Below are 23,744 nucleotides of genomic sequence, written 5' to 3' on the forward strand. Positions count from 1 at the left end.
TTTTTTGGGCCAATGTAATGTAAAAATAGATTAATGCTATCTGAGGTAAAAGGGACACAAAGCCACGTTCAGACAACTGTGATGCAGCCTTGATGGTTAGGTTTATATATCAGACCCCCTGGCAGCCTAGAAAGACAAGTTGTTCAATACATACAACATCAACTATACTTTCCTTGCAAGTGAATTGATTTTTTTTTTATCACTGTGGTATAAAATAAAACAAAATGTCAGGATTTTGAACATCTTATGTGATGGTTGCAGAAAGGACTTGGCAGGCAGCTTGGGAAGGGAGGTGATGAACCATTTCTGTCTGTGTACCATAGGATAAATCTGTGAACTTATTGTCCACATTAAGATCATTACATTTCCAAGTTGAATGTGAGGTTGATATGACTGAAGATATTGCCCATCTGGTTAGTACTCTTCCATTGCTTCATTGGAGCAAGTAGGTTTACACTTCAGTATTATAATAATTATATGAGTATATAATGGTGCATTTTATGTATAGAGGCTACATTTTAGATGTTAAACGTTTTCAAACAGAATAACGGTTTCAAGTTTGTTGCATTTGTCATAAATAATGGTGCATATAAAATAGCAGTGTAGCTCTAGCTAATGTGTAATGACAAAATGGCAGCCATACATTTGTGTTTATTTTCTGCCCAGAAATGTATATGTATTATGAATTTCTTTTTTAAAACATGGTTACTTCACACTAACATAGGGATGACCACATATTGTTTTACAGGGTTTTTTGTGTGTATTTTTATTTAGTTTGTGTGAATTAAATGTTTGCTTTCTTTTTAGGTCCACAGCTATTCCATGATCAAAGTGACCTGAAGGAACTCTTGGAAAACCTTCACCAAAACACTCATGCCAAAAAAAGAAAGAATGTCGAAATCATGTGGCTGGCAGCTAGTGTAAGTCTTACATATCATTACATAGCTTTATGTTTAACTGTTATGGAGAACCACGGGCGGACTGCCCATTTGGAAACCCGGGGTCAGTACGGGGCCCCATGAGATGCCCTGGTACCTTTTTCATAGGCTTTTTTGAGTTTGGGCAAGGACACAGGGGCCCCATGATCCCCTATTGCCCGGGGGCCCCATGAGTTGTCAGTCCACCCCTGGGGAGAACGCCAAAAAATTTAAATGTGGTATAACAATGAAATATATATATATATATATATATATATGCTGTACCTGTACAGCAGGCCTGCAAGGACAAGGGGAGGAATGGCATCCATGCATTGTAGCTTAGGGAATTGCACCAAAGAAGGGCTTGTAGGTCTGGTTCAGTCTCCCATCTTATATAGACAAAGGCAAGGGTGAATAAATATTTTTGGCATGCATTAAAGGGTACCAACCTTTTTCTACAACTGGTGTACTTAACCTAAAGGATAAGTTCACCTTTGGGAACATGTTACATGTTCCACTTGTTTTTAGGATGGGAACATGTAACATGTTCCCACTCCTGCAGCCGCTATCCACTCCACTGCATCTAGTGACAGCTAGCAGGGGATCTTCCACCCCCCCCCCCCCCCCCCGCTAGCTGTCACTATTAAAAAAAAACAAAAAAACACAGCCATGTGGGGCTCAGCCCAACCGACTGCGTCATTAATTCACAGAGTTCTATGAATGGCAATCTACAAGTACCGACAGCCTTTGCTGCAGGTACACTGACAAGTCAGCAGGAGTCCTGCATGGTACCCATGATCTGCTGATCTTGGCTGCAATGCTTTACAGGCTCAAAGTAAAAAAAAAATATTAAATGCACATTTCTTCATCTGCAAAAACGATGTGCATTAATTTTTTTTAATGGGGAACTTATCCTTTAAGGCTAAAGACATTAGATGCAAAGTTACAGAAGGCATATGACTGTTCCCTTCATATTCACGATGATCACTACTAAAAATTGGTGACAAGCATGAAGGGATGGAACGATGAGGTGGCAGTTTCTAATTTGCAGGCCACCCCACCAGCACCACACACACACACAACTACACATTCCTATTGGGAAGCCACAACTATGGGCTACCTCACTGGCAAATATAAAAGTGTAGAAAAAGAGAGAGAGGTGGGCAGGCTTCTGCAGTATGATGCATTTGGGGGAAGCAGAGGATACCAAGAGGCACTGCAGGTAGGCAGTAACATCTGGGTGCTTAAAACCTCATACCTATCAACAGCATTTAGTATTCTTAGAGTGGCCAAGTGTTTTAAAGCTGAACTCAAGACCATTTAATCTAGTTATGTTAATTTGAGAAAAAAATATTTTTATTAGAATTTGTACCTGAATTTGTCTTCTTGTAAAGCTTCTGTAATCCACTGCACAGCAGCAGTCAAACCAGGATATGGATGGAGCAAGCTCTGAGACATTCAGGAACCTGTTGTTTTGCACAGTTCTAACAGTCTAACACTGAACATATGTACAGGAAGAGAGAGCAGAGGGATGACCTCATCAGATTTCTGCTGCCCCTTCATTGTCCAATTTCAGGCAGGGTAGAAGAGGTGTCTAAGAAAGCCATTTTTTCTGATAGTCACTCGTTAGGTGGGCAATTTCTTCTTTCATACAGTATATTTTAAGTTTATTTTTCCTTATAGTAATAGATGCTATGTGTAGTCCAGGCATGCATTCAGAGCATATTGCATAACATTTTTTGAACTGCTACAGTTTGGGCAAGCTTAGGCTGGATGGATGCTGCCTGGAACGGCTATAAAAGCAGCTTGTATGCACAGATGCTACTCATTTTATTGATATTAGTTTCCATGTATTTTGATGCAACTGTTTCAAGGCATTACATCGTCTATGTACATGCACTGTAATTTATATAACAAGTAAGCCAGACTTCTGCTACATTTGAGGTGAGTACATGCTTAAGCCCCAAAGACAATCCATGACTGGACTTTTTAAAGTGTTACTAAACCGACAGCAGTAAAATCAGGCTGTATATGCAGTAAAGCATGCTTGTTATACTCAATGTGGAACCTAAGGGGTTAATCCTCTGCATTGTGTAAAAAGGCCATTTGATCCTTTCTTCTCTGTTCCTCCCCTTTTTCAAGCAACCACCTCTTATCTCCAGACTAAACCATAGGCATGGACATGCTCAGTTTGGTGTGTATTGCTAGAGAGTTTTCTTGGGAGAGTGCATGTGATTAGCCACATGGCCAATCAGCACTGTCCAGACAGAGGTCAGGGGATTTGCATCCTCCTAGAGCAGAAAGAAAACTCCTCCTACAAGCTTTAGGTAGTGGTGGGCTGGACACTAATAGAGTACACAAGACTGCTCTAACTTCTGATGAGAAAAGGTATTTAGCAGTTTATTTTACTAAAATAATTGCACTTCTGTGTATTGTGGGAGACCAGATATAGTGAATGCAGGGTCCTGGGTTTAGTAACACTTTATGAAAGAATATGAACTATACTTTAGTTGTTAAATTGATTATCAGGACAAAGTTTGTCAATCTTAGAACTTTAGTCAGAAGCAAGCAGAAGCCAATGCCTTTTGCTTTCCTTATGATATGGCCAGAACAGAATGATCACATGACAGATTGTTACTTCTGTGTGACTGATGTCACTGATTTCTCTGCAAAAAATAAGAAATCAGTTGAATATGTCAATTTGCCTTCAGTCACGAGACCAATGCCAGGGGATAATAATCTGCCAGTTATAAAACGGCCAGAGAAATTGAACTTAGAGAAAACAGATGAAGATGCTGCAATGTAGCAGTAAGACACAGAAAATGGTAATAATCAGGATTTTAAAATGTGTGTCGGATGAGCGTCATTTCATAACACAGTCAGAATTAAATGACCTGGTTAGGGACTTAAGTTTGTCATCAAAAGCAGAACTATAGGGTTCAAGACTGCAATGATGGCATTTGCTATCACCAGGTATGAAAATATCTGTCTTTTATAGCCGAGATGATTTAAATAATTTCTTTGTCAATGGCAGTACAGAAAATGAAGTTGTCAACCTGTCCAGTTTGTTCACAACTTTGGGTTGTGATCATGTTCCACTAGAATGTTGTCTGATTTATCAGTGTTAAGCCTCAAGACTGTTTTGTTACACAATGGCAATATACACCCTTGAATACCTGTTGGCTATGCTGCACACATGAAAGAAACATATGAAAACATGGAACTCTTGCTGAATCACATTCAGTACATCAAGTACAACTGGAATATCTGTGGAGATCTAAAAGTAGTGGCTCTACAACTTAGAATGGAGTTTGAGTATACCAACCACTGTTGTTACAATTGCGAATGGGACAGCCATGCACAGCTATGCAAGAGAGCTGCATTACATTAAAAAGAAATGATTAATCTCAAGGAATGTTGTTTAAGAACAGAAAAACATGGCACCTGAACCACTTGTTGACCCAACAAAGATACTTATGCCTCCGCTTCACATAAAACTCAAACTGATGAAAAATCTTGTTAGAACGATGAACAAGGAAGGTGAAGATTTTTTTTATTTGAGACAGATGTTTCCAACAATAAATGATGCCAGGATTAAAGAGGAGCTACAATCTCATACTCAAAAATAAAATAAACACATCCCTGTGATCCTTAAAAAAAAACACTGGACTTACTTTGGATATGGTCTATACTGTAATTAGCTTCCTCACTTGTCAGATATCCTGTTAATTCACCCCTGTGGAATTGCTGGCAGCCATCATCTTGGTTGTGGGTGTCTGAAGCTGGCACCAGTGAGTTCCGGGATGTAGGGAAGCTAGTGAACCAGCATGCACCTCCCATTCTTGCGCATGCGTATTAGTTAATGTGCCCAAAGCACAACATTAGCTGATTAAGGCTACCCAAAGACTCCTGGGATAGATGACGCTGGTATCCCAGGAGTCGACGGGATTGCCTAATGACATAATCTCCTAGGCAGTTGTGGCCGGAAGTGCCAGTAAATTAAAAGAAAAAAGGTACTTAGAAATAATATAAAATATTGAGAATATCAATTTTATTATTGTACTACAGCTGGACAATATAAGCATAAGTTAAAAATATGGGTGAAGACCCACTTTAAGGAAGGCATTTCCACATATGAGATATATCATCAATGACAAGTAGTTTGAAGATCTCTTAGGAGGGGCAGAGAAACTTACCTGGAAAGCATTCAAGGTTGTTGTTGAGAATTTTCTTGGTATCTACAAAACACCAAACTACATTCAGCTGGGTGACAAACTTTTTACAGCACACATAACTATGAAGTGCAACATATCACTGAAGATTCTTTTTCTGCATCAACACTTGGACTTTTTTCTTTAAAATCAAGGTGCAGCCAGTGACAAACAGGGGGAATGGTTTCACCAAGACATTGTCACAATGGAAAAATGGTATTAGGGCAACTGGAATTTATCAAAGCTGGCTGACTATTTTTGGACATTGCAGTACAAATGAAAATCAGAAGCAAAACATTTTAAGCTCTGTTGAACTCATGTAGCATGTCAGACACATTGTGTGATTAAACACATTATAGCCATTTAAAAGTTCATTTCATATTTCTTAAGATTCCTACATAATACAGTACTTGTGAAATTATATTTGTTTTAGGTTTGAAGAGGTTTATCATAATGACCAAAAGTCTTTTGGGAAGCAAACATTTCAAAAAATGTTGTTGTCTAGTGTTGTCATTTCCATGATTGAGTCCTCATGCACACTAGACGTTTTTACAGCTGCTGTTTTTGGCTTTTGACGTTTTTTTTTTACAGCTAGTAAAACCCCCAGCATGTTGTCCTTTGTGTCCATGCACACATAGACTGTAATCAATTTTTGGCTGGAAAAAAAAAAACAGGACCAGTGGGTTTCTAGAGGACTTTTTTAGCTGGAAAAACACTCTAATGCTGAAAAACACAGTAAAACGCCACAAATCAGCATTTTTGGACATTGTTTTGACCAAAAAAAATGCTAACAAAATACAGCTAAATGCCACTAAACGCTAATGCAAAAATACTTAAAAAAGCTGAAAAACTCCAGTCCAGGGTACATGAGACCTGAAGAGGAGATGGGTGTTGAATTGTGCACAAACAAGTATACTTGCAGCTTTAAGTGTAAGGTGGGAGTTCCTGATTTTCACCTTTAGTTCCACTTCAAGTGCATGAATACACATGACCTATGGTCACACAAATGTCTGTATTTACATTGTGAGCAGCAGACTGCCTGTAAAAAATTTCCATTTAAGGTAAAAACCACTATCACAGAGGTGATTTGAATTCGACGCTTACACTTTCAACCTCATGATCACCTTCTGAATCTTTCAGTCTTGCTATAAATCACTCCTATTGAGCAACAGACATCTAATGTCTAGTAAAGAAAACAAAGACGACTTGCAAATGCACAGCAATGTTGATTTGTTTGCTAAAATGATCTTTTCTGGGTAATTATCGGTGATCTTTGTACATTAGGAAGATACCAGAAGTAAAATGCACTTAATTGTAAGCACAGTGAATTCTATGCCTAGGTAGTCCTTAAACTGCCATGGAAATTGAGATTTGTTTAATATGTTCTGGCACTCAGGCATAAAATTTTGTTAATTGCAGTTAGATTTGTTGCCACATTAAGGAATGCTGAAATGATTCTAATTGCAATTTTCAAGAATGGACTATAAAACAATTCCTTATAAATTGACTGCAGTGACCGCTGTAATGACCCGGAAACATGGTTTTACATCAATAATTCGCAAAAATATTAACACAGCATACATAATAGAGGCCATTTTTTTTTTTTTTCTGAAAAGTATCAGTTCTATACAACGAACAAGCTCCACTGTTATATTAGCATATTTGTATTATCTTTTTACTAGTCAGTCTCTTTTAAATTATTTTTACAGATCTAATAGCCAAGCACAGACTTGTCATTTTTGCATGCATATGTAATAAAACATTTAACTGATAAAGTGGAACTCTATTCAAAATTCTAGTCTAAATGTTTTTAAATGCAGTCTCTTTTTATTTTTTTTATTTTTATTTTGAAATGTTGCGAGAGGATATCATGAGATTTCATTGTGGACACTGTAAAATCAGTAATGAGACAGGTTACACTTTACGATCAAGACACAAATGGTATACTGATTGCAAAGCAGCATAATGAACAAAATCCGGAGTGGTATTATTGAGAGCTTTGATAAAGTTCTATGTACTTAGAAACAGCTTGTGAACCACCATGGGGAGGACTGAATGTTTCATAACCTCTCCAAGTGCTAAGATGTTATAATTTGTCCTATATAGGTAGGAAAATGAAAAAGCTTGGAGGTTTGGGACAGCAACTATGGATCAATGGCAGGGGGATGGGAAGTAGGATCATTCTAACTGAAGGGTCAGATAATGGGGGAACGGTATGGAATGGAGGGGGGGGGGTCTAGGGGAAGGGAGGGGGCATACCAGACAGGGAGATTCGAGACCTTGGTTCAAGAAAGGGAGGGGTGAATGGGAGGGAAATAAAGGAGGCACAATAAGGGGTTGAGAAGGGGAAGAAGGGGCAGGCAATGGAAAGTTTTCAGGTAAATCAGTGATGCAGTATTAAGGGGAGCATTGGTCAGTCGGAGTGTGATGAGCGTGGTATCCAGTTGGGGTTAGATGAGATATGAAGGGTGAAAAGCTGTTTGTATTTCTCCATGAAAGAGAAGTCTAACCATTAACTTTATATCCTCTACACAATGCAGCCATTGTTGAATGGAAGGTGAAGAGGGAGTTTCCAAAATGCTGAAATGCCTGCAGCTCAAATGCATGCAGCTGTACATTATGACTGAGGTTTTATATACCCTAAATCAGGGATGTCAAACTGGCAGCCCTCCAGCTGTTGAGGAACTCCAAGTCCCATCATGCCTCTGCCTTTGGGAGGCAGGCTTGTAACTGTCAGCCTTGCAATGCCTCATGGGGCTTGTAGTTTAGCAGCAGCTGGAGGGCCACCAGTTTGACACTCCTGCCCTAAATGGAATATCTTTATGATGGAGAAAGAAAAGGCCAGATTCTTTTGAGATGGGATTTTCAGTGAATGTTTGGACAAGTGTGTGGACTTGTGTCCAAAAAGTCTGGAGGGCTATGCCAGACCAAAAGGTATGTAATATGTCAGCTTGTGCTGAGCTGCATCTCCAGCATAGTACAGATGAATAGATGGAGTGTAGAAACAAGGGGGTACAATACCATCAGGAAACAATTTTTTATCCAGATGCTTGGTATATGTTGCTTATAGCGGATCAATAAGAAAGAGTATTTTAGTTCCAGTTGTGGGAGATATAGGTATTTGGAGATCCACCTCCCATTGATCTAAATAAATGTAGCAGGGTTTATAATAGTTCTGAAAGCACTAATTTAATTTGTATGTAAGGGGAACTGTATGTTGTGTCAGTTCTGTAGACTGACATTCACAGTTGTATGGAGTCAGTAACTGCCCACACAGATGGGCGTTTTCTAAAAATCTTAGATAATGGAACATTTTAGGAATCCGTAATAGACTCAGCAGTGATAAGGCTGGGTCTTGTAACATTTGTTCTGCTGTCACCACCATCTAAATGGTTTTTTAATAGAATGGGAATGTTATATCTTATGTTCTTGTACATTAGTAAGTGAAGTGGTCTCTTATATAATGGAATCTAGTGGTGGTTTACCTATCATGGTGTTGCAATTAGTGGTGTTAGTAGGAAACTCCAGAGTCACCTCTCCAGAGTTTCCTGCACAATTTGCTCCTAACTGCATGATCTAACCAAAGATCAGGCTCCCAGCTGGGTGTAACAGTTAAATGTACAAAAGAAAGCAAATTTTACAGATACAAAAAGAAAAAAAACGTTTTTAATCAAACGCTGATAATTTACCCGTTAGGAATAGATCTTCCAGGGGGGATGAACAATGAATGAAACTGTTAATTCACAGTTTATAAAGTTTAAAGCACAGACTCAATACTTTACAACTAATAAATTATTAAAATGTAATTATTTTTAATGACTCCATGCTAATATACTCCCACAGGAGATTGATACTTTGTTTTTTTTATTTTAAATGATTATTTTTATTCTATTAAATCCACACTGCTCCTGTAATAAAACAGATGTCCTGCCATGCTATAACCAGTTAATACTGTACCACTTGCCTCTGACAGGTGAAAGGCTAAAGTGATCCTAAAACTCATAATTGGATTTCTTAGCTACTGAAAATCTCCTTCTCTGTTAAAATGTTAGTCATTGTTTATGTGTAATAATTCTCTCTTTAATTAAATTAAAAGTTCACCTTTTTTCCTCTAAATTCATACGTATTTTGGCTCATTTTTCCCATGACATGCATAGTGCAGTCCATTGATTTCAAAGTAGCTCCTTGGACATTTTGGCATGTTGTGGTTTGCCTGTTTTTTACTGTGTGTTTTGCAGCCTTTGATGCTCATTTTTTTTTCGCGTGGCAAAATGTGTGTTTGCTTCTGCATTTGGGTTGCCATTAACAATTCATGTCACTGAAAGTGCGACTAGTTCATTTTAGGTGTATAAAGGTGACCATAAGCTATGCAATTTTGATTGTACAGTCTCTGTACAATTTCCTTTAGATTTATGGAATAGGATTACCCTGCAGGCCTTTGCACTACATCATGGATGTCCAACCCGCAGCCCAAGAGAGCGTCTGGAGGGATGCTGGGGATGCCATGCAAACATAGCTGCTGTGGCAGCCTACATTTACAAGTCAGGCAAATGCACACCTGGAGGGATACTAGGGATGCCATGCAAACAAAGTTGATTGGTGCGGGTTGTGTGTGCTAATGAGGTCAGCTGGTAAACTGCTTCCTGTGTCTTACTGGCTTTCACGTCCCAAATCTACATGCCAGGAAGTCATGAGGTTTTCTATGAACAAAGCAGGGGCTAGGTAAGGCCTTGTTCCAAAAATCAAAAGAATGATTTATTTTTCTGCAAGAGAGGTACATTATTAATGGTGTATTGCTACATAGGAGAGCTAGAATTTAGAAAAAAAGGGTGAACTTAGCCTTTAAAGTATAACTATGGCCTCCCATTAAACATTTGTGCTGCAGTACTTCATTATAACATTATAAGAGTATCTGCATTTATAGTTTTCTCTTGGTCCCTGAAACACCTGCCAGTAGTCCACCTAATATATCTTCCTGTGTTTGTGTGGTGTAGTGCTCATAAATTCGGAGCATCATTGCCACTTTTATGTAGACTGTATGGGTGTGTCTGCTTGCGCTACAGTGAAATGAAACGTGGCTGTCACCATTGATTTGATACTGATTTTAAAAAAATATACTGATTTATATTTTGTCAATCAGCACCTGACTGCACCTAGGCTTGCCAACTGTTTTCTGGATTGACAGCACTGTATAATCTTTTATAACCAAAAAAGCCAAAAAAAACCAATAAACCCCCAAAATTCCACTTTATCTTGTCTGCCTGCATACATAACTTTACATTTTATTGAAGGTTTACAGTTGTAACCATGCTAGCTCCTGTTTTGTCCATCTGTGGCCCTGTAGCTGCTGTTGGAACTGCAAGCTTCAGGGTACACTACCCACCACATATTTTCAAGTTGCTGTAGGTTACTTAAAAGTTATTCTGGAAGTTCCCAATTTTTGCCCTTATTGCACAGAAATTTTTAGTTTCAATGGGAATCAACTTTTTCTTCTATATTTATGCATCAAACAAAATAGCATCAATTTTACAAAAATATGGCATATCTGGTATTTTTTTAATCCTGAGCGTTATGTAATGATTTTTTTTTTTTATTTACTAAATCTGTTGCTTGTATGTTATAGTAATTTTCATGATATTCATTATGTGTAAAAGTTGGTTCACAATTATTATTGCATGGGTTTTGTCTCCTAATAATATCACTAACTTGTGGCTGGTGTTTACAATGGGTTACTGTAAGGTGTGTTTGAGGAGGTCTGGAAAAGGATCTGCACCAAAGCAGTAAATATAAATTTCATCTTAAAATTATCATGATGTAATATTATGAACTCATGCTAGAGATGACCTGAACTGTAAAAGCTGTGTTTGAATATAGTAAGCAGAGGGCAAAGGCCTAGCCGCCAGTGTGGCCTGTGGTCTCCTTGCAGCTGATCTTTTCCCCATTACTGTCGTACCATGTCCTGTTCTGCACTTTGCCTCTGTGTGGAGGCTGCCATCTTGCTGGAGGAGCACAGCTTTGCTTCCTCCTGTCAGAGCTGATGACTGCTGATTTGATGGCTGCTGGGTTGAAACAGCAGAAGAATTGCAAAAACACAGCGTCACAAAATGAATGCAGCAGAAAGCATGTAGATGTTTGTACTGCTGCTTGATCCCCAGCAAGAACAGTGAGCAGAACAGTAATGACAGCAACGGATCTCTTTATACTAGCAACCCGAGGCATGGTGCCTTACATGATCTCACACTGCAGATATACAGGTGTAAGGCTTTAGGCACAAGAAGTGCACTGCTATTTGTGACAAGAAACTCAAAGCAAAAGGTTGCAAATCAGTGCTTTTTGTGTTGCAGCCCACTTTAAATAATGGCTTTGTGAGCTGGCCATTGGGGGGCTATTTAATAAACTAGAGTAGGCTGAAAATGTACTTGTTCCAACTTGCATGTACTAATCTATATTGCATTTCTAGTAAACACTTTTTACCTTTTTATTTAAGGCAAATAGTTATCCAACTTTTCTGTTTTGTGAAAAGCACATAAATTGCTTTATTCAGCTTGCCATGGGTTTTATGAATGTCTGCCCTTGGTTTTAATCAATGATGCCTGAAAAAGAATATGTGTAGGCCCCATTATTAGATAAGATGTAATGTGAACTTAAACATCCAATCTTCGGGGAAATTAAAAATAAAAAAAAGGTTTCTCTGCCCATGAATGGATTTCCTGCAATCCACCACATTTTTGTTAATTAGGTCCTCTGTGTTGCTCATTGCAACTAATATAATTCTTTATTTCCTGCACTATAAAAATGGCAGATGGGATGGGATTGGCTGCAATGGGCAATTCCTTTACTTTTTATTTTAGTTACTTTTGATAAATGACATCCAGATTGAATTTATCAGCATTTTGTTGAAACTCTGTACAGTGTGTTCAAACTAATTATTTTCCTCTAAAATATGTGACATATGTCCTGTATTCAGCAAGCATTTTGATAAATTGAAAATTCTGGGTCTCACTCGTTGCCAGTTGTTTTAGCAAGTACATTAATCCCAGCATTGTATACATGTCTCTCTAGTAGTGTCTGCAATTTGATCAAAAAGTCTATAGTGCCTAGATAATTTATTCTCTGCTGTCTTTGCAGGAGTACATTTTGTCAGGCAGAGAAGTACAGTTGTGTTCAAAATAATAGCAGTCAGACTTCACTAACCTGATCAATCACTGTTTTTGGTAGAAATGATATTTCTACATGGCAAATAATTTACTAGCAGGTGTAGTAGAGTAATAGAAATCCAACAGACCCAACAGTCATGATATGCATGCTGCTGATTCTGTGTAATTGAACCACTAATTGAAAGGGGCATGTTCAAAATAATAGCAGGGTGGAGTTCTATTAGTGAGGTCATTCATTCTTTTAAAAACAGGTGGCAATTATTGCCCTTATTTAAGGAAGGAAGGAAGGCAGCAAATGTTGTACATGCTGGTTACACTGCATTTCTCTCTGAAATTCTGAGGAAAATGGGTCGTTCCAGACATTGTTCAGAAGAACAGCGTACCTTGATTAAAAAGTTGATTGGAGAGGGGAAAACATATAAAGAAGTGCAGAAAATGATAGGCTGCTCAGCTAAAATGATCGCAAATGCTTAAAAATGGCAACCAAAACCTGAAAGACGTGGAAGAAAGCGAAAAACTACCATTCAAATGGATAGAAGAATAGCCAAAATGGCAAGGACTCAGCCAACAATCAGCTCCAGGAAGATCAAAGAAGGTCTAAAGTTACCTGTGAGTACTGTTACAATTAGAAGACGCCTATGTGAAGCCAAGCTATCTGCAAGAAACCCCCGCAAAGTCCCACTGTTGAAAAAAATATATGTGCTAAAGAGGTTACAATTTGCCAAAGAGCACATTGACTGGCCTAAAGAGAAATGGCACAACATTTTGTGGACTGATGAAAGTAAGATTGTTCTTTTTGGGTCTAGTGGCCGGAGACAGTTTGTCAGACGACCCCCAAACACTGAATTCAAGCCACAGTACACTGTGAAGACAGTGAAGCATGGTTGCACAAGCATCATGATATGGGGATGTTGCTCATACTACGGGGTTGGGCCTATTTATCGCATACCAGGGATCATGGATCAGTTTGAATACATCAGAATACTTGAAGAGGTCATGCTGCCTTATGCTGAAGAGGAAATGCCCTTGAAATGGGTGTTCCAACAAGACAACGACCCCAAACACACCAGTAAACGTGCAACATCTTGGTTCCAGACCAACAAGATTGACGTTATGGAGTGGCTAGCCCAATCCCCGGATCTTAATCCAATAGAAAACTTGTGGGGTGACATCAAAAATGCAGTTTCTGAGGCAAAACCAAGAAATAGAGAAGAACTGTGGAATGTAGTCCAATCATCCTGGGCTGGAATACCTGTTCACAGGTGTCAGAAGTTGGTTGACTCCATGCAACACAGATGTACAGCAATTCTCAGAAACAGTGCTTATACAACTAAATATTAACTAAGTGATTCAAAGGAAAGCAAAATCTTGAAACATTTTTCAGTTTATATAGTGAATGTTTGAGTTTGTAAAGAAGAATACAAACACTGCTATTTTTTTTGAACAGTCTAATATTCACTTTTCTTCAATATTTTTAGAGGAACAACACAAATTTGATCTATTTTTCTTCATGTTTTGATTTGGAATAGAATGTGTAGTGTTCTCAATGCTTTTGTGTGTATGGAAAAAAAAGCTATTAGAAGGACTTTGAGCTTTATTCACTTTTTTCAACACACTGCTATTATTTTGAACACAACTGTACATTGTTGAATTTTTACACAACATTTCACATCTCCAATATATATATATATATATATATATATATATATATACATACACATACAGTATATAATTTAAAAAAATGAGAAATGATGGAGAAGACAAATATACAAGAGTTAACTAAAATACAATTATTAATGCAAAAAAAGAAACATTTTCTACAAAATAATTACATTTCATTTCATACATTTCTTTCTGAGCATTTTAACCTAATAAAATACTTATGGAAAGCAGTTTTCTGGAAATTAAAATACTGGTTGGCTACAAGCATTTGATACACTGTAAAAGATACATATAGACTATTGATTTATAAAATTGTCCATTGCAATTTTATACTGTACATTTGTTTTTTGCAGTGTGGTTGGCCATGGCATCGGGCTTAAAAATGTTTTAAAAAAATAATAAAAAAATATATATATATATATTTTTTTTTTTCACATATTATCACTATTTAGTGTCCCTGATCACCGCCACACCAGTTGTATGATGACGCTGAACTGCACTGGTGACAGTATGCAAAAAAAAAAAGTGGGAAAAAAAAACTAATTTTATTTAATGCCTTAATTTAAAAAAAAAAAAAACTGAAAAAAGTTACAACTTTAAAAATACTTGCCATACCTCTTAAATTACATACCTCAGACTGCCTACTTTCCAAAAAGGGGTCATTTGGGGGATATTTGTATAGTCCTGGCATTTTAAGGGCTTTAAGAAAAGATATTGGCCTTCCATACATCAGAATTGATCAATTTTCAAATAAATATACTATAGTTTGTCGACACTATAACGATCACAAAAATTAATATACACTTTTTCTGTAAATGTAAATTGTAAAATTGTAAAATTTTGGCCGAAATTTATGAAGAAATTAGCTTTGTTTAATTTTTTTATTGGATATGGGTTTTTTTTAACAGAAAGTAGAAAATATGTTTTTTTCAGAATGTTCAGTCTTGTTTTCCTTTTATATAATTAAAAGTTAAAAAAAAAACAGTGGGTATCAAATACCACCAAAATAAAGCTCTATTTGTTTGTATCCAAAAAGGTGTCATTTGGGGGGGGGGGTATTTCTACTGTCCTGGCATTTTAAGGGCCTCAAGAAAAGATATCGGCTGTTGGTACATCAGAACTGATCAATTTTCAAATATATACCATATTTTGTAGACACTATAACGTTCACACAAACCAATTAATATACTGGGATTTTTTTTTTCACCAAAGACATGTAGCAGAGAACATTTTGGCCTAAATTTATGAAGAAATTAAATTTTTACATTGGATGTGTTTTATAACAGAAAGTAGAAAATATCTTTTTTTTTTTTTCCAAAATGTTTAGTCTGTTTTCTTTTATACAATAAAAAACCCAGTGGGCATCAAATACCACCAAAAGAAAGCTCTATTTGTTTGGAAAAAAACAGATATAAATTATATTTGTCTACAGTGTTGCATGACTATGCAATTGCCAGTTAAAGTAGCACAATGCCAAGCAAAAAAAATGACCAGGTCATGAATGGGGTAAAACCTTTCCAAAGCTTAAGTAGTTAAAACCAAAACAAGTTAGCAAACTCTACCTTTTATAAATAAAAAACAGTTCACTTTTCGAAACTGATTTGTGATTGGTTGCCATATCACATTTTCTATTTTATATACATCTAATCAGGGCAGACAAGAACACTGTAGGGCACCAATGGAAGGGAGAAGGGTGAGCCCATTGTGTGCAGTAAAAATACTGTATGTTTCAATAAAATCCACCATCAGACCTCAGATTAGGTCTGAATACAGGCAAGTGTTTAAATGTATATGAGCCCTTACATACTATGGTCACTTCTCCAGTATATTTGCATGGCAAAGCTAGCACTCATCTTTCACTGAGTTTAATTCAATCCACTGACACCTGCTATGGATGTAGGTGAAACCTGCAGCAGGAGCTAATCTATGTAATCTATGGCTTAAACTTGATCATTGAAAGTTGTTACTAATTCTGTGCAATAGGTTAGCTCCTTGTGTTGTAGCTGTTGTGTTCCTATAGCTTTCATACCTACAGTTGTAGGCTGCATCTAACAATGCAGAAGAGTGTATGCGGTGGGCTTTTTCCCACCCAACACAGGAAGAAGGGCCTGTACACCAGTGATTCACTCTGTAATTGACAGCTTGCTAGGCTGTCATTTACAGAGCCTGGTTTGTTCTCTGTGATTGCAGCTCACCCACTTTCCTTATGCTGCCCTTTAAGCAGCACTATGGAGGTGGGTGGACTGTGATTACAGAGAAGAAGCCAGGCTCTGTAGATGACTGCCTAGCAAGCTTTCTATTAGTCTGCCTTTCTGCCTTTGTAAAGAAATAACATCATTAATACTGATGATTAGGGATTGCCCACATGGAAGAAAAATATATTTGAAATATATTTAAAAAATATTCTTTCCAAACATATGGACATATATTTGAAATGCTACAATTTTGGCCATATTCAATATATACAGGTGAAACTCGAAAAATTTGAATATCATGCAAAAGTTCATTTATTTCAGTAATGCAACTTAAAAGGTGAAACTAATATATGAGATAGACTCATTACATGCAAAGCAAGATAGTTCAAGCTGTGATTTGTCATAACTGTGATGATTATGGCTTATAGCTCATGATATCCCCAAATCCACAGTCTCAGAAAATTAGAACATTACATGCAATCAATAAAACAAGGATTGTACGTAGAACAATATTGGACCTCTGAAAAGTATAAGCATGCATATGTACTCAGTACTTGGTTTGGGCCCCTTTTGGCAGCAATTATTGCCTCAATGCGGTGTGGCATGGAAGCTATCAGCCTGTGGCACTGCTGAGGTGTTATGGAAGACTAGGATGCTTCAATAGCAGCCTTCAGCTCTTCTGCATTGTTCGGTCTCATGTCTCTCATCTTTCTCTTGGCAATGCCCCATAGATTCTCTATGGGGTTCAGGTCAGGCGAGTTTGCTGGCCAATCAAGCACAGTAATCCCTCGGTCATTGAACCAGGTTTTGGTGCTTTTGGCAGTGTGGGCAGGTGCCAAGTCCTGCTGGAAAATGAAGTCAGGATCCCTATAAAGCTCGTCTGCAGAAGGAAGGATGAAGTGCTCCAAAATCTCCTGGTAGACGGCTGCGTTGACCCTGGACTTAATGAAGCACAGTGGACCAACACCAGCAGATGACATGGCTCCCCAAATCAACACAGACTGTGGAAACTTCACACTGGACTTCAAGCATCTTGCAGTGTGTGCCTCTCCATTCTTCCTCCATACTCTGGGTCCTTGGTTTCCAAATGAGATGCAAAAGTTGCTCTCATCAGAAAAGAAGACTTTGGACCACTGAGCAACAGACCAGGTCTGTTTTACTTTAGCCCAGGTAAGACGCTTCTGACGTTGTTTGTTGTTCAGGAGCGGCTTGACATATATATATATATATATATATATATATATATATATATATACACTGCAGGTTGAAATGCGTTTTTATTTCAAAATATATGAACAAGATTTTTAAAAATAAATTTCAAATATACCTAATGTCTTTAAAAATACAAATTTACATTTTTGGAATGCATTTACAAATATATGTTAAAAATATATGTTAAAATAATCTGAAGAATATATTTAAAAAATATATTTTTTTTTAAATCTATTATTCAGATTTTTTAATATATTTATTGAAATATATTTTGAATTGTATTGAATATGGCCAAAATTGTAGCATTTCAAATATATGTCAATATACTAGGGAAGAATATTTGTAAAATTATTTCAAATATATTTTTCTTCCATATGGGTGATGATAGCTGTTTTTGCCCTACATACTCAGGGCCCATGGGGGGGGGCCTCTGATGCTCTGGTCCACCCCTGAATATAATCTAATTTTGTTGTGCACGAACTTTCCAACTAGCTGCACTTTTGGTTTAGTTTCCATTCAAGTAATGACTAATTTGTGATTTAAATGTGTCCTCAGTTCGGATTTAATGCCTCTCGAATAGATTTACATTACTGTTTTTATTACACACACTGCTAAATACAGTCTATTTTTTAATCTTCTGTAAAACTTGAAATGTCTTAACCTTTTTTGTTTAGACAACAGATAGCTCACTTTTTCTTGATGCTACCTGTCCTACAAATAGCTTGTTGTGATTAAGTCATATTCCTAAATTTATTGAACTGCTTTGTGTTAATCTTGTGATGTTGTTGTATCTGCTACAATGTAATCCTTGAAGATTAAATTAAATGGTCTAGCAATGACTGAACTAAGCTGCTTAACACCATTTAAGGGTAATTACCTGCAGGGGATGTTTCTTTATCCAGAGACAACTTTCCAAGAAAGTTTCCAGCTCCCTATTGGTTATGTCAGTTTGCTGCAGAAAACAGCAAGGCTAATGCTAAATAACAATCTCTCCAATTTACAGGTCACTTACACTTTTTAATTTGTATTTATACCAGCAAGATCTACTCTAGTAAATGGGATTTAAACAATTTATAAAAGCTTGCTAAACATATCAAGATGGCAAAGATCTTATATGGGTATATTTATGTTTGGTCTGTTTAGCTGGAGAGTGTGCTGGAGAATTTATGTGCTACTACACAAGAAACAATGAGACCCGCTGAGCAGTTATCAATTTTTCAAAATACTGTTGTAGAGAGGGGCCTCATTGCTTTCACAGTAAACTAATACAATAAATTAAAAAAGTCACTCCTCTATAAAGTATATGACTAAAAGAATTATATACTTCATTAATACATCATATTTATATCATCCTAAAAGGGCACCATACTGCAATACAGTAGAAAAAAATTTGTATCTAAAATATTAGCATTGTTCTGATGACAATTTCTTAACATGACCTAAAGCTCAACCACTAAACTACGTGGCTGCTGCATGTCCATAAAAAAAAACATTTTTACAATATTGAACTCACTGCAAACCACAGTGTTGTCTACTTTATAAGGGTGACCACCTAGTGTGAAATATTCAAAAGAACATCACTCTATGTTGGACAAAACTTGCTCACAATTGCTCTAAATATCTAAAACCGCAATTCTAAAACATGAAAATTCTCTAAATCGGACAAAGTTTGTTTATATCTATTTTGAAATTCTGTTATTGCTAAGTATATCAAAACACTATGGCAATGAATATGAAGGTGCAGTTAATTATAGAGCGAATTCCCAGATATTGCATAAGGACCCAGACAGTCTAACTGTGGATCAATTTGTCTAAGGAGTTTATCCACTTGTATCCAAACCGATGGAACCTGTTTCGTTAGAGGGCTAGAAAATATTGACCATAGCTGAAACAATAGTGCGAAAATCTATTTCCTTTAGATACATATGCAAAATATGTGTATTCACACCACAAACTGAGGAGGGGTGCAAAGTTATTTACTGTCTACATAAAAATTACATATATATATAAATATATATCCATATAAAAGTGTAGCACTAAAAGAATAAATAAAAAAATAGTAGTGAAATCCTAGCTGTACATCTGTAAAGCTAGGTGTAAAATTGCTTCCAATACAATAAAAACTATAAAAAAATGAAAAATGAAAGTAAGTCTCAATTCCAAGAAATTGAAAATATCAAAGGTGCAAAGGTGAATCTTCAATTGCTAGATGACCAAATGTTATACGTGTGAAACGTGTCACTCCACTCCCTGCTCAAAGAATGCTTACCAGATGTATTTGACCATCATGTTATAGAGTGGTCAAAATCAGCTCAGGAATGATATTTAAGCAATCGCTCCAGCCTCCTTCATAGTATCCAAATGTGGTTAATATAACGTTCACCCACTCCGTATTGACAATCACCTCTGCTGCCACTTCCACCAATGTCTCCTCTCTGGTTCCATGTGATGCAGTGTGTATTTCTAATGTGTGGGCCATTTAAAATTATCTATATATCATTATAATGGAGCAGGCAACTGTTGTTTGTGGTATGTGCCACATTAAGTAGATAAACTTATTGCAGGTTTCTCTAAGTGAAAAAGAAAGTGGCATAGGGTCCACTTCTAATTAACAGGGATTGCAGCAGTTTTCAGTATAGAAAAATGAAGAGTCGGGTTGGTATCTTCATTCCTTATAGCTCTGCATGCAATTGTTTTTTTTATGGTATTCAACCTCGAAGCAGTTCCATGTTGTCACAGTACACCCAGAGTTCTCTCCACATTCACCCAGGAGCCTTTTCTATCTTGTTCAAGTTGCAATCTTAAGTGTAGACATAAACATTTTGACACATGCTTTGCTGGGTGTGCTTGACAATTAAGGGGCTGATTTACTGAAACTAGAGAATGCTAAATCTGGTGCAGCTGTGAATGGTGGCTAATCAGATTCTAACTTCAGCTTGTTCAATTAAGCTTTGACAAAAAAAAAAACCTGCAAGCAGATTGGATTCTCTGCAGAGCTGCACCAGATTTTGCACTCTTCAGATTTAGTAAATCAACCCCTTGCGTGTGTACACAAGTCAAGGACAGTATTTATACTACTGTCAACAGTTCTGCCTAGGCTATCATGGGAGTTTTCTCTGCATGGATGTAGAAAAGAAGTAGATCATTCCACCTCTTTACCACAACTACTTATGTTTTTTGCTAAAAAGAGGGCACATTCTCCCCCACCACACCATATGTATGACTTCCAAATTGATCTTCTACCCAGTGCTAAGATTCTGTTTAGCCAGATGTATGCCCTATCTGAACCAGAGCTAGTCACTTTTAAGATGTACATTGATGAGAACCTGAAGAAAGGAAATATTTTTTGTTGAATAGAAGTACCACCCCATTCATCCCAGTTTAAACTACCAGGCCCTGATACCAGACACTGATACCACAGCTTTTTCAGAATCTGAGGTCCATGAGGATCTTTAATAACCTAGACTTGTGAGGAGCCTATAATCTATTAAGAATCAGAGAGGTGGATATGTGGAAGACAGCCTTTCACACCACATTCTGCCACTTTGAATACTTGATCATGCCTTCTGGGCTTTGTAATGCTCCTGCAACATTCCAATATTTAATAAATTACCTCTTATAAGTTATCAGTGTGTTTACGGTTATGTGCCTGGGCAACATTGTGTCCCATATCAAAAAGGTTTTGCATAGTCTCCTTATAGCCTGTACCAAAAACTATGCAGAACGTTTCCACCATAGTTGTCCTACTTACCCAGCTTACTAATTCTCACATTTCATTTTCATGGTCGCTTGAAGCCCAGTCTGATTTTGACAAGTTGAAATCTTTTTTCACTTCAGCACTTAAGAACTTAGATCCATCCTTACTTTTCATCCTGGAGGCAGACACATCTGAAACAGTGATAGTCACAATCCCATCTTCACGATAAAACCCCAAACACTTCCATACCCTGTAGCCTTTTTCTTATGAAATATTAACCTGTCTAAATGGAATGGCTTTGCTTGTTGGAAGGAGCAGCTCATTCTATTCCTAACTTCACTGACCACTATAACCTAGAGTACCTGAGAACAGCAAAGCACCTTGGATCAAGCTAGGCCAGATGGACACTTTAATGATCCAGTCTCATAGCTCAGATTAAGGAAGTGTCCAAAACTTACCCAGTTGCTTCTGAGCTGGATCTTCAGCGGCCTGATTACCTGTTGATATATGGAGACAAAATATATGTTTCTATGTTCCTGGGGACCTTCGGGTTTTCTGTCCTCGGTTTATGGTATGATTTTCTGCTTGGTGGACACTTTGAAATATCCAAAACACAGGACCTAGTGTATTAGACTTTACCCATTGTTGCCAAAAACCACAAGTTGTTCATCTCATGCTTTGGCCAAAGACTGTAAGTTGCTAGTCTCAAGTTGCTCCACTTGTGCTCCTTCCAAGAGCTACAGGGCTAAACCCTGACGTTTACTCAGGACTTTTGTCATGGACTTTCTGCTGTCAGGGGAATGCAATTATTTTTATAGTGGTCAACTCATTTTCCTGATGAAGTGTACTCCCTCTGCCACAGCCACATTGTTCCTGCCATTCCTTGGCAATTATGAGTGCCATGATCTGGTATAATTTTGCTGAAAATTTGCCTGGGGCTCGCTAGAGTCACCAATCTATTACTCCTTGTGAGGTGTTCTGGCTAAGACCAAGTTGTCATTTAGACTCCATGCTTGGGTGAGCCATGTCACCTGCCATGGGGTTTGAACCATAAGGTTTCATCCTCAAAGATGTATTTTTTTAATGTGGCTTCTATTCCCAACATTGCTGAGAGCAATTTTTACTTCTCTTGGAAAATTGTTACAACAGACTCCAGTCTTCTGGGTTGATGAGTTCTGGACCATCTTTTTTTTTTTTTAACAGTGACCATCTGTCTTTTTTAGGTTTATTAGCAGGATTCCAGACTTCCAATCGGCATTCTAAAGTTGCGAGCGATACTTCTGTCATGCCTTCACTGACTGGTCATCCAGTACAGGTTCAATCAGACAATGCCACAGCTCTGACTTATACCAGGGATAACCAGAAATGTTGTGCCAGCGATCTCCACAGTGCAGGTTTCTGTGGGTAACTGAAATGCAGATCTCAGCAGAAAAGCACTATACCCAGGGGGCTTTTTCCTCTATTGTTAAATTGTCTAATATTATGGTATTGGGTCATTTGTGTGCATTAGGGTATGATGGATGTGGATTTGCTGGACAATTGGTTTGTTTCTAAGATACAGGACCCAAAGGTGGATGCAGAAGACATCCTGGTGCTGCTGTGGGAACAGTATGACCTAATTTACATATATTTGTTTCCTCTGAAATTCTTACCTCAACTACTGTACTTTGAAGAATTGAAGGGGAAAGCATTCCAGTAATTTTCATAGCTCTGGATTGGCTATTAAGGGTGTGGTACAATGACCATGTTCAGTGGTTAGTGAATGACTGTGACATCTACCAGATTGTATATACTCTGTATACAATGGTATTGTACAGAGCAGCCCCTTGCCTCTTCTTCTGGAGTCCTCTGCCGGGGCTGTCTGCTGTTTCTCCTGCATGAGTCCCCATAGCAAATCATGTGATATGGGAGTACACATGCAGGCACATTCCCGAGCCAGCCTGTGTGTGTCCATAGACATGCACAGTGAGGCTCTGCCACTGCCCCTGCTCCCTCCTAACAGGATTTGACTTACAATAGCAGGAGTCAATGGCACCCACTGCTGCCTGAGTCTCCTGTGAGACTAGGATGAGGTGAGAGAAGAGCTGCAGCCAGGCACAGCACTGGATCAAGGGAGGACTCTGGTAGGGTTTTATTCTTTTTTGGAGGGGGACAAGTGATAACACGTTTTTCACCTTAATGCATGGAACGCATTGTGGTTGAACTTTAGAATGCTTTAAAATAGAAGTTTAGCTTTTTTATTTCTAGAAATTCTACTTACCTAGATGGAAGCAGCATCGATCGAGCCCTAAAACTGAGAACTGAGTAATCAAAGACCACTGATTGTTAAATTCTCAGTGCTCTGTGAGCCGAGAGCCGGTGACTGCCAGTCACCGGCTCTCTGCCCTACCACCTACTCCCACGCTCACTGTAGCACTGGACTGTGGGGTGGGTGGGAGCAGCTGGCTTAGGCTCTCAGTGGATTTCTGAGAAGCTTAAAAAATTATTGTGATCGCGTGAACAGGCACCATAGAGAATAATTGATTTTTTTTAAGTTTAAGCATTTTTGGAGTTTCGAGCTTCAAGCTACAAAACGCTCAAGTGTGAATGCAGCCTTAAGCCTTCAAGCTCCAGACCCTGATTTGGGATTACAAAATCTAGAGAACACTGACAAGCCAGTCTCCTCCACCCAGAAACAATACTCTAGAGTTTTG

The 23,744-nt window shown here is 37.8% G+C and overlaps 1 protein-coding gene across 5 annotated transcripts in view; it reads left to right on the plus strand.

Annotated features, from left to right (window-relative positions):
- INPP4B (inositol polyphosphate-4-phosphatase type II B) overlaps positions 1-23,744 on the plus strand; it is an 823,047-nt gene that overhangs the window by 775,061 nt on the left and 24,242 nt on the right. For all 5 annotated transcript variants that reach the window (XM_089693869.1, XM_089693867.1, XM_089693868.1 and 2 more), the window contains one exon: positions 808-920. In XM_089693869.1, the coding sequence (XP_089549995.1) occupies positions 808-920 (113 nt within the window). The remainder of the gene's footprint in view (positions 1-807; positions 921-23,744) is intronic.

The sequence above is a fragment of the Staurois parvus genome, unplaced genomic scaffold (assembly GCF_062004578.1).
Source record: "Staurois parvus isolate SC_StPar_1 unplaced genomic scaffold, SC_StPar_1.0 ptg000639l, whole genome shotgun sequence".
In the NCBI taxonomy this organism is placed as follows: domain Eukaryota; kingdom Metazoa; phylum Chordata; class Amphibia; order Anura; family Ranidae; genus Staurois; species Staurois parvus.